The sequence below is a fragment of the Condylura cristata genome, unplaced genomic scaffold, assembly GCF_000260355.1.
Source record: "Condylura cristata isolate star-nosed mole 26May11 unplaced genomic scaffold, ConCri1.0 scaffold00007, whole genome shotgun sequence".
NCBI lineage: Eukaryota > Metazoa > Chordata > Mammalia > Eulipotyphla > Talpidae > Condylura > Condylura cristata.
In genome coordinates, this window is record NW_004567108.1 from 15,123,355 (window position 1) to 15,135,078 (window position 11,724).

At 42.5% G+C, this 11,724-nt stretch overlaps 1 protein-coding gene across 2 annotated transcripts in view; it reads right to left on the minus strand.

Moving 5' to 3' along the window:
• C1QTNF3 (C1q and tumor necrosis factor related protein 3) overlaps positions 1-11,724 on the minus strand; it is a 21,301-nt gene that overhangs the window by 5,772 nt on the left and 3,805 nt on the right. For both annotated transcript variants that reach the window (XM_004678082.2, XM_004678083.2), the window contains exons 2-4: positions 9,464-9,575; positions 6,434-6,588; positions 2,965-3,094 (exon numbers count right to left, since the gene is read on the minus strand). In XM_004678082.2, coding sequence (XP_004678139.1) covers positions 2,965-3,094; positions 6,434-6,588; positions 9,464-9,575 — 397 coding nt within the window. The remainder of the gene's footprint in view (positions 1-2,964; positions 3,095-6,433; positions 6,589-9,463; positions 9,576-11,724) is intronic.

Below are 11,724 nucleotides of genomic sequence, written 5' to 3' on the forward strand. Positions count from 1 at the left end.
AAGAAAAAAAAAAAAAGGAGAAAATTAAAGTAATGCTAATATTTCCAATCTGTTAAACCAATAAAATAATATTTTCCTTGAAGAAGGGTTTACTCTGTTGTGCCACCAGGGAGGGCTTTTTTTTTTAGACCCCAGTTCTGTATGCACAAATAAATCTTAAAAAAAAAAAAAAAGGAAAAAATTTAAAGTCGTTTAAATGTATTCCCTTTTTCACATTTACAAAACTTCTTTTAGACACACAAGATAATTTTAAAGCTTCAGGGATTTAAAGCTAGAGTTAAAAATGACAGGAAAATATGTTGTTTTCCTGAAAATAATGATGGCTACTCAAAAAAATAAAATTGCAGGAATATTTGCAAAGCGCATGCTGAGATACTCAATGGTGAGTGAAGGAAACACTAGCGTTGGAAATGGAAATGCAGGGTAAATGCACCCTACACCAAGCCTACCTCTTTTGTCAGGGAGGTTCTAAAACAGGCAACAGGGCCCACCCTGCTGGTGCAATGGGTTAGGACACAGCACTGCAAGCCAGCCATAGCCACTTCAGTGCAAGTTCGAGCAGCCCCCCTCCCCCCCCAGTTGACCCACAACTTGTGGCAGACCTCTCCTGACCCGCCTGCTGCTCCCCTCAGCAGTGTGCCTTGTCAATCTGTCTGCTCTGCTCCCCACTCTGTCACTGGTGAATCCTCTCACCGCCCCTGCACCTCTGGCCTGTACCCCATTAAAAATAAATAAATAAAGTCTCCAAAAATTTAAAAACAAAAACAAAAAAACAGGCAACAAACTTAAACAAAAGAACTGTTTCCTGACCTGGCAGTTACTGCAAAAATCAGCCTATTTTTGTCTCAGCACAACCAAAGTCAAACAGTGTGAAATGCTCACTTTGAAATCTACTGGATGAGGTATAAACATGAAGTAGAAAGGAAATGAGGGTGGTAATCAGAATGATGTCCAACCCAAGAAAGGCCAGAACAGCTGCTAAACCGCTGAGCGCCTGATTGATAGAAAGCTATGGAAAGGGATAGAACCATCCGCTGTGCGTTGCTAAGCCCCAGAGTGCTTGACAAACTACTTCTAGGGAAATGACCACAGAAATCTTCAAAACAAAATTACACAACCGTGCTCGCAGCCAGCAGAGGTGTGATGAAAGAGTGCGCCTATCATTTTATATACCTCAGTTCACTGCTGACTTCGGCTGGGCAGAAAAAGAAATCAAGATACCCATTAGAAGCTGTCACAATTCGAAATGGCCATTACATATATTGGAACTTTCTTCCTTTTCCTTTTGGATACCACACAGAGAAACAAGGAGCCCTGAAAACAAATACCAAGACAGCATTCATCTTCTGGAAAATGAGGATGCTGGAAAAAAATCCATAAACTTAAAATAATTCAAAGTGCCGTCAAGGGTAATTGAGAACAGGCAGAGTTGAGCAGAAGTGATGTGGGGGCTCTGAACCCCAAATGGCGGCAAATTTTGAGCAGTGTCCAAAGAATACACTGGGGAGAAGGTACAGATGCTGAAAAGAATCTCCTATTGTAACAGGGTGGTCCCCAGGAAAAAGGAAAGTTCCAGGTTCCCTGTCCCACCCAGGGGCAGGAAGGTGGAGCTGAGCAGAGAAAAAGAAGAACAGAGAAGAGAAGGAAGCTGGATGGAGAGCCAGAAGGAGACCTGAGGAAGCCACATGGAGCAGCAAGCATGTGATGAAGAAACCGTGCTTGTTTCCTGGCCCTGGACTGGTTAAGGCAGATGTGGGTGAGATACCTGTAGGGAGGTGACTATGGCAGTGTTTATACTGATTTTGATTTTGCTCTTTTCCTCCCAGACTTGTCTGGCCATTTCTGACCCTTTTCCATGGGTCCCGGCCAGAAGGTGCTTTAGTCTTGTGGCAGCTTTCAGGCCTTGCTGTGGGCCAATCCCTTTTGGGTTGACTTTTGCCCACGAGGGGATGGGTCACTTCAGATGTTTGATTTAGAAGTCATATTCTTTGTGTTCCGTATCGTATATTCACTGTATTAAAGTCCCTTTTCATTAAAGTTTTATATATGTTTTGTCTTCTTGCAGCGGATGGCAGAACCCACTTAGAGCAGGCAGGATTTTGGGGCTTCAGGGGTGTCCCTCTCCCTCTGTTCTGGGACAGATTTGGGGTGCCCTATAACACTATGAGCAAGGCTGGGTGAAGCAAAAGTGAAGTCTTGGGAAGAAGCACAGAGGATAAGGAAAGTGGCCCCACAGTGACAGGTCTCAAATATGCCAGCTAAAAACAAAAATTACTCAAGTAAGTCAAGGGAACTGGCAAGAGCAGAGCGGATTTCAGAAGGCTCCCTGAACCGGCTGCAGCCTGGCCTGCAGCCTGGTGGAGAAGGGGCAGTGTGGTGGAGCAGAGCTAACTTGCAGAAGGCTCATATTAAATGAATCTGTAGGTCACCTGGAAGCTGGGGAAAGTGCCATTGAGTTACCAAGCCTGGAATCTACTGCGGTCCCTTCTTCTGAGAACTACTCTGGGTAGCTTGCTGGTCTAGCAAACTATAACTCATCAAGCATCAGGTAATCCTTTTAAGTGGGAAAGAACAGCAAAAATAACCAAATAGATGAGGAAAGTGGCCATGAAGAAATGTTGTTAAGTAGTAGATGAAAAATGTAACCAAATATTTCATCATGGATTTAAAACCTATCAGTGAAGAGGGTGTGTCTAGAGTACACTGCAAAACACAATGGAAGAAATCAGGGTCAAAAGGGTCAGAAAAGAGAAGGGGTTGAAAGATGGGATACATGACAATCGGAGACATGGAAGGTGTAAAAAGCGTCACAAAAGCAAGACAGAAGAAATCGGAAGAAGCAAAAAGAATTAACCCTCAGGGAACTTCTCCCTCCCTCCCTCCTTCCCCTTCTTACCGTCAGTCTTTCCTATCTTTCTTGATTGCTAGATTGATTCATTCAGTTCCTTTATTTTTACATCTTACCTGACACTGGGGCCCCAAATCTACCAGTCATGACATCAAAGAAGTTTCCAATATTGGTCTCGACACTGCTGAAGATGATCCCACTGTTCTGATTGCTGAAGTGAGTAGCCAGTGATGCCATGAATGCAATCTAAGGAGAGTTGGATGTTAATTAATAGGCAATTTGCTTTAAAGAAATAAGGTTTTTACTTAAGTGAGTTTATTTCAAATTGTCTTGGCAGGCTTGGAAATAAACATTAACCTATGGAGAAAGAATTAAATAACTTATGAAAGTTTCTAGTGTTTACATACATTGTAGTTGATAAAATAATAACATATCAGCAGCTCTGAACATGAATTCTGGAGAACATTAGACTTTAAAATTGTTTTTGAAACATTAAAATTCTGATTCAACTAATACTAGAAAAAAATGGATGGAATCTTCCATTTATAGCTATTAAAATCATATTGGCACATTAAAGGATTGGAAAGGTCTACTAGCCAAAACTTTAACTTTACTTAACATTGTTAATTTAAAAAAAAACAACTCTGTGATATGATTTATAACAAGTATATATTTAGTCTTCATTCCTAGTTCTGGCACAGAGCTCCTAAGACATTTGGAATTTCTTAAGAGTTGAGGGCAGTCAAGATATCTTTTGTGATGTTAATGAGGTGACTTTGAGTAAGTTCCTGAAGTTGGGGACTGGTTTCCTGGGGACACGGGCACTGTGAGAGGCTTGTCATTTCCAGTTCCACTCCCCTGACTTCTGGTAAAGGGGGAGGAGTGGCTAGGGGCCAGAGATGAAGCCCATTAGCCAGTGATTTAATCAATCCCGCCTTGTAATGGCGTCTGTGTAAAGGACCAAAAGAACAGCGTTCAGAGAGCCCGCGGGCTCATGAACACTTGGAGACTCTGAAAGAGAGGCGTGCTCTGGAGAAGGCATGCCGGCTCTTGGGCCATTTTCTTAGTCTTTGCTTCTATGCCTCACTTCCATCTGGCTGTTCTTGACGTTAGTCTTTTATAATAAACCAGTGATCTAATAAGTGAAATGTTTTTCTGAGTTCTGTAAGAAACTCCAGCAAACTAATGGAACCCAAAAAGGGAATCATGGGAATTGAATTGTAGGACTCTCAGGAGAACTGCTGGGTGGTGTAGGAAAAACCCAAGCACTGGAATTGAAATAGAAATGATAGCACCGTTGGAAATTCACATTTGAAAGTCAACACCAATCTTGGATCCAAATGAGTCACTGGAACTGAGTGTGAGTTAGAGCCACACACTCTGTAACTTGCTGGGATTGTCTGTTTTCAATGAACAAGTATTTTAGGGAGAGGGGAAAAAATCAGAAAATGTAAAGTCCTAGGATGTTGAGAGAAGGAACGGAAAGGATATGAACCTTCAGAAAGATGGCGTCAGGGCTCTCTTTGCACAAGGATGGACAAGGAAAGACACCAGAGAAGGTTTTAAAACTGGGGATGCGGGGGTTCAAAGTACCCTCCTCACAGCCTGGCCTATGACCAGTCTCCCCATCTCTGCAAGTCTCCTTTAAAAGTGTGAAAGGAGGCCCTCCCTGGTGGCTCAGCGGGTTAAAGCACAGCACTAAGAAGCTAAAGCCACTTCCGCATGAGTTCGATCCCCATCCCTGCCTGCCCGGGAGGAGATCCACATGGTGCGGCAGACCTCTCCTGGCCCCCCCCATCCCCCCCCCGCTGCTCCCCTCAGCAGTGTACTTCATCGATCTGCCTGTTCTGCTCCCCACTCTGTCTTGGTGAATCCTCTTACACTCCGCATCTCTGGCCTGTACCCCAGTTCTGTATGAATAAATAAGTAAATCTTTTAAAAAAAAAAGTGTGCAAGGAATCTCCCAAATGGTTGTACTGTGGTGTTAGGGTAAATTATTTGGTAACAAATTAATTAACTGCCCAGGGTATTCTCCGTTAAATCAGTTACTCCATGGACCCAGCCATGGTATATAATTATTCACAGGTTTTGGAGTAGAGTTTTTAGTTCTGAGAGTGTTTATTGTCTAGCTTACTAGATATCCTTAAACTGACCGAGTGGCACCTGTCTCTTTTTTTGTTTGTTTTTTTTTTTTAAGATTTACCCACTCATGCATTACAGAACTGGGGTACAGGCCAGAGGTGCAGGGGCGATGAGAGGCTTCACCAGAGACAGAGTGGGAAACAGAGCAGGCAGATCAACGAAGTACACTGCTGAGGGGAGCAGCGGGCGGGTCAGGAGAGGTCTGCCACACCATGTGGGTCACCTCCGGGGCAGGTGGGGATCGAACTCATGCTGAAGTGGCTTTAGCTTCTTAGTGCTGTATTTTAACCTGCTGTGCCACCAGGGAGGGCCATTTGTCTCATTTTTCTTTTTTTGTTTGGGAAAATTTATATTATCACAGGCATCCCAGAGTGGTAAAACTATTAAACTGTTTTCAGAAAACATCTAAGAAATTAAATAAAACACCAAATCAGTTAGGAACCGTTAGTTTATACTTAGGAACCTAAGACCTATGAAAATGATAAATTTATCTATGGTCAAACAACTACCAAATCTGTTCAAATAAAAGGCTCATCCCTGCTCCCCCACCAATGATCCCTCAGATGAGTTGCTTTATAATCTATTTCTTTAAGCCCCTCATGTGGCAGTTAATTCTCCCAATTACTTCATTTTAAAATACGTCACTGTTTCAGGAAGACATACCAATTGGAAACCACCTCAAAGAAAATTTCTTTTCAGTGTTGAAAATAGTCCCTGGAAGAATAAATTTTAAAATTATCATCCAAGAAAGTAACCAAGACTTAGTAATTCTCTTGGTGACCTAATCTCACATTTGCAAGTTTTAGATGTTGACAACACGAATTTCAAAATCACATAAAAGAGAAATAGATAAATGGGACTTGAGTTTGGTCTAAAATATCCTGGTTACAGCCTCATAAGTAGATTAAAAAAACCTGTCAGCTGAAATGAGTATGAGTTGGCCTGGTATTCTGTGCATGGTTGACTTAACAATAAGTTGTATTTAGTGGTCAAGGAAATAGAAGTTTAAATTAATTTTGTACCACAAAATCTGAGTTGTCATAAAACAGGTTTGTATATTAACATCCACATAAGAGATTTAAATATGTAGACATAATAAAACGATCATAGAGTATTAGAAGTAGACATTTCCCCATTCCATTCACCTATCTAGACGTATAGATATTCAAGTTGCTGAACACTTTGATGTAACCTACCTTCCTTCTCACTTGGGAGATGGCAGGTTAACTTACACCTGGGGTCCCCTTCCATCTGGCCTCAGGAGGGCATTGAATTCCACCCTTGATAAATTTCTCATCCCCCAGCATGACTGAGCAGCGAATTGAGACACAGGGTGTAGCCAACACTGGTGAGGACTTGAAGAAGCCCTGAAGCCCTGAACTCCTGGACACCGAGGCTGAGACAGTTCGGCCGTCACCCCAAGATGTGCCAAAGACTATTTACCTGCAGTTCTGGAGGGATCCCGGGGTAGCCCTTCTCTCCTTTGGGGCCATGCTGCCCCCGTTCCCCTCGTGGTCCTAGGTCACCTTTGTCTCCTTTCTCGCCTTTGGCTCCTTCATGGCCAGTGGCTCCGTTATTGCCGTTATTCCCATGATTTCCTTAAACAGTCAGACATCATCATGTGAAAGCCCCAGTGCTCATGTGCACCACCTATTTTTATATTAAACTAACCTTTTTCTTCAAAAACATCCACACTCGATTGGAAAGAGGGACCATTTGTAACACCCCCAGATACAGTCATGGGGTGATCTCATGTGGAATCTCTCTTCCATGGGCAAGAAAAGAGCTTTAAATACTCTTAACTATATTAAGGGCTCCAAAAGGTCCAGAGTCTGTTTTTCCTAAAAAGCAAAACTTGTATGAAAAATTGTACAGAAGACTAATTATCCAAGCACCATTTAGAATGGCAGAGATCCCAAACGCTTAATCGTCCACCAATACTGAAAGTATCGGTTAAGTAAATTAAAGCAATTAAGTAAAACAATGGGCCTCTTAGGAAATAACATTTAGAGTCACAACAAAGAAATGCAGAAGGAAAATATTTAATAGCACTTAATAATATTCATCATATTTTTACACCAAAAAGGTTATGAATCAATAAGGATAACATATACATTTATTTTTTCTTTTTTTGCATGCAAGAACTGAGTACGTGGGGTGAGAGAATTCACCAGAGACAGAGCAGGGAGCAGAACAGACAGATTGACTAAAACACACTGCTGAGGGGAGCAGCGGGTGAGACAGGAGAGGTCTGCAGCGCCATGTGGGTCAGCACCCTGGCCGGGGATCGAACTCAAGCCCTGGCAGTGATAACACTAAGATTTTACCCCTAGGCCACAGGGGAGGCTCCCATATGCTCTTTATGTTTGGAAATATATGTCATCTCCAAAAGGGGCAAATTAGAACAAATTCCATAAAAATCTTCACAATTAGCTCTGAATGGATAAAATGAGTGACCTTTGTGTCATTGTATATTATGTACTTTTCTGTCTTTTTCATGGCTTCTACTGGGAGGAAAATTATAACAATTTTTGAAGCAACACTTAAATGATGATATGAACTTTTAGTTACTACCAGATAATTTCTATGCTTCTTTTATTGTTATGTTTGCTGAATGTCAGGCCGTTTTGCTGTTTATTTCACATGCTACCCTTTGTATCACACCAGGCTTACAGTCTTTCCCAATAGGTGACCTTTGACCATATGTGCAGGCTAATGTGGTAATAACAAAGCTGTTGAGAGGGAAATATTTAGCCAATCAGCCTGTTGTGCAAGCTCAGAGAGTTTGCGCGTAAGGCTTTAGGAGGGTCTGACTACCCCCCACCCCACCACTTTGCCTTTTGTCTGCCGACTTTTCAAGCCAGGAATCATAGTTAAAAGTCTGAGCATTTTCACACTTTAATTCACATGGCATTTTTACATTTGATTTCCTTCGAGAAACCACTCAAAAGTATAAAAAAATAAACCTCCTTTAATAAACATTAACATCAATGGTGGTAAATCAGAAATGAACAAGTGGCCTTTGCCAAACCCTGAGAGCAGGTCCTACCCCCAGGACTGACTCACTCCCACACTCCCTCCCGCTGGCCTCAAGAGCCCAAGATAGAGGGAACCGAACTGCCCTTTCCCGCTGACCCTGGGCTAGCATTTTCCCAGAAGTCTCCAAATGTGGTATACATAGAGATGACTCAGCAGTGGGTCTAGAGGAGCCCCCAAAGTCCTACAGCACTGCCCCCCCAACCATGTGGGGCTGCAGCCCAAGTCTTCCCATGAGCTGGAGGAAGCCTGATACTCAACTGAGAGAAGCTGAACATGGAGTGTCCCTAAAGCCAGGGAGAGAAAGTGTAGCTGGACCTAGACTCAGACTGAAGTATGTGTTGCTCAGAGCATGGATTTGTGGGATGGTTATAAGTCAGACAGCAAGCTGTCCTTTGTAGCCCACCCTCGCCTGGCAAATCCCCTGAGAGTTAGAAATAGTCTACTAGAAGACACATGTATGGCAGCAACGCTGAGCCAAGAACTTATCCTGACTAAGATCCTGTTGTTCCAGACGCCATGCTGGTAGAGCGCCCCCCACCTGTGAAACTGGAGCCCAGGGGGCTGACACCCGTATAATACAGATACCAAACAAAAATTTTCCACTTCACTAGCTCACCCAATTTTCTTTTCCACATACAGGTGATCTCAAATTATTTAGATTGAACTTGTCACAAATGACTCTTCATGAAAGGGGAGAGACTGCCTCATTGAAGGTGAATAGGCACCACCTCCCCACCCCCACTTAGATGCGGTCAGCTTGGCCTACAAGTCCCACTGTGAACTGGCCTTGGGGTGGGGGTGAGGGGCTGCTGGGAGGTAGCTGAGCTGACTTTGCCTGAAGGAGGCCCTCTCTTTTGCTGTTCCAGTTTGCCTTGCACCCTGGGGCTGCTGGGAAGGACTTGGAGGAGAGACATGTAACAGCACTTGGAAAGCTACTTGGGAGAACTGGGGTGAGAAGCTCTGAGGGGGGCTGGTCCTAGACCTTGGCAGCGACAGTGGCAGCTGTTGTTCTGACTTCACGGTGGATGATATGGCACATTTAGAAATCTGAATAGCTCCTTCTGTCCCAGCTCTCTGAAACCCTTCTGACCCCTTTTTTTTGTGGTTCCCCAGTGGAAAATGCCTTTGACTTGAGGCAGCTTTCAGACCTCAGCAGCCATGGGCTGTGTCTGTTTGGCTGGGTACTTGCCCATAAGGGCGTGGGCAATTTTGGAGTTCTTATTAGGGAACTTAATATCCTTTCTTATCTTCTCCAATATGTAGTTGTGTTAAACACCTTCCACAGGTGTCTGCTTCCTTTGCCTTTGTATGCTGGGATGGCTGACTCGTTTCTGAACAGTGTGGAGTCCCAGGTGCGCCTTGGCAGCATGCTAACAGCTCTGGCTCCTAGTTAAGCAGAGCCTGCAATTAGACCAGCATCCCTCTCATCCTTACCTGGAATGCCAGGGGGCCCTGGAGGTCCAGGGGGGCCTTGGTAGCCTCGGAAGCCATAGTCTCCATGGCAACACTTGCTGCAGTCTGGGGGCAGCCCTCCGGCTTGTGGAGACTTGAAAAAAGATGCAAAGAGAAGCTTTAGGCAAATGTCCTTGTGAGTGGTTGGGACTTATGCGTTTTTTTCCCTGGTTTTGGCCCCTAAGTAAGTTTAGCTCCAAACAATCCACAGTATCAGAAAAGATGGCGTAGGAGTCAGGGTGTAACTAAGGTGGCCTGAGGGCCATAAAGGAAAGGAATTAAGAGTCAGTAGAAGGCATTGCTTGGAAAGGTGGGTGAGTGGGGTTTATGTCTGGGAAGTATTTCTGCAGAAGTGGGCTTGGAAATGTTCCCTCATGTCCAAATGACAGTATCTTCCAATAAAGATATATTGAGATTTTTCTTATCATTATCAACTGACAAAAACTACCAATGTCAAACATTACGACATTCATGATCCTGGGTTGAGTTCTTAGAAACACTTGATTGTAATGCTATAGCTTTTCCATCACAACACACTTAAATTGCCTTAGGAAATTAGGAAATAAAGTATTCATTTGCTGACTGTATTTCTATTGATTAATTGCTTGAATTTAATAAGATATTTGGTACCATATTCTGTTTCAACATGTAAAATGACTATCAAATTGTTTGAACCAATATTTTGTGAATCTATAAGGGGCACTAAATGTATGAAATATAAAACTTAGTTAAATGTTTATTTAAAATAAATTTCTAAAATGTGTGCTTACTGTCAAGAAGTTAGGCGCCTAGTTGAAATTGGCTAGAAGAAGAGTTTGAGTTGCTTGTGAAATTTTAGAATGTCCCCCTACCTTGGCAACTTGCTTTTTAATGATATCATACAAAATACTTGTGGAAGCGTTCCTAGATACCAGTTATAAATCAATGGGTTTCTGAAAAGAGCACATTAGTGTGAAGGAATTTAATTTAAAAAGGCAAAGAAGGCAGGGAGAGAAAAAGAGAGAGGCGGAGGGAGCAGAGGAGAGTGGGGAAGGGACATAGAATTTAAAATTCAAACTTTCTCTATCACTAGAAATCCAAGCAGGAAAAAGAATCAAGTCTTCACATTGCTGCACATTTAATTTTACTCTTTTTTGTTTAATCCAAACTGGGTTGAACTTTTTGCTAATGCATTCCTTTTACCTCCAGGTTTCCACCAAACTATTTGGGGAAAATGCAGAAGAACATCTATAGCTCAGCATTTTTCTGCAACAGCTCAGAGAATAAGTCTTGTACGACCAGGAGCTCCATTGTGGAGCAAACTCCTTGTCTAGTCTGCAGTCTACCAGGGGCAGCCCTGGACAGGATGGAAGTCTAGGAAAACCTTCATCCAAGGAGCTGAGGAAAAGAAAATACACCAAAGCAATTGATCTGATACCAGGGATTTCAGACACTTGGAAAGTGAAAGACATCACAGCAGTGACCCAACTACTGATCCAAATATGCAATTTGAGAAATATTCCTTAATTTCCTGGTCTGATGTTGCTAATGTGAAATCCAGCTTTTAATCTCCAAGAATTCCAGGGCTCTGCCAATAATTGATTTTAAGGAAGGAAGGAAAATCTTGACAAAGAACTGTTTGTTTAAGAAAAGAACTGAAACACCAGGACACAGAATACAGGGAAGATGACTGGATTGAACCAAGAAATCCCACTCAGCTCTGTGTGGCCAGTGTCATCCTGTCCCACAGAACAATTTTTCTTGTCTATTAAATTAGGACATTGAATACATATACACAATGGAATATTACTCAGCAACTAAAAAAAAAGAAACACATGTCTTTTGCAGCAGCATGGATGGAGCTGGAGAAGATCATGCTTAGTGAAATAAGCCAGAAAGAAAAGGAAAAATACTGGATGGTTTTTCTCATAGCAGGAGTATAACAGACCAGGCGAGAAAATAATGATGAACAGCTATCTACCAGAGACATTTTGGGGGGGTGGAGTGGGGAATGGGATCAAAAACAGTGGAGGGAGGGAATGCACTGAACTAAGGTGATGACACAGAGTGATCTGGTGATGGGAAACCCAAGGGGATTGCAACTGAGATGGAAAAATGCACAAAAATATGTAAAAAAAACTATTATAAAATTTAAAAAAAAAGTGGATTACAAGTGAAAAAAATTAGAACATTGAATAAAATGGTTATGAATTGCCTCTCCAACTCTTTTTTATTATTATTTTACAACAGTTTATTTTTACATC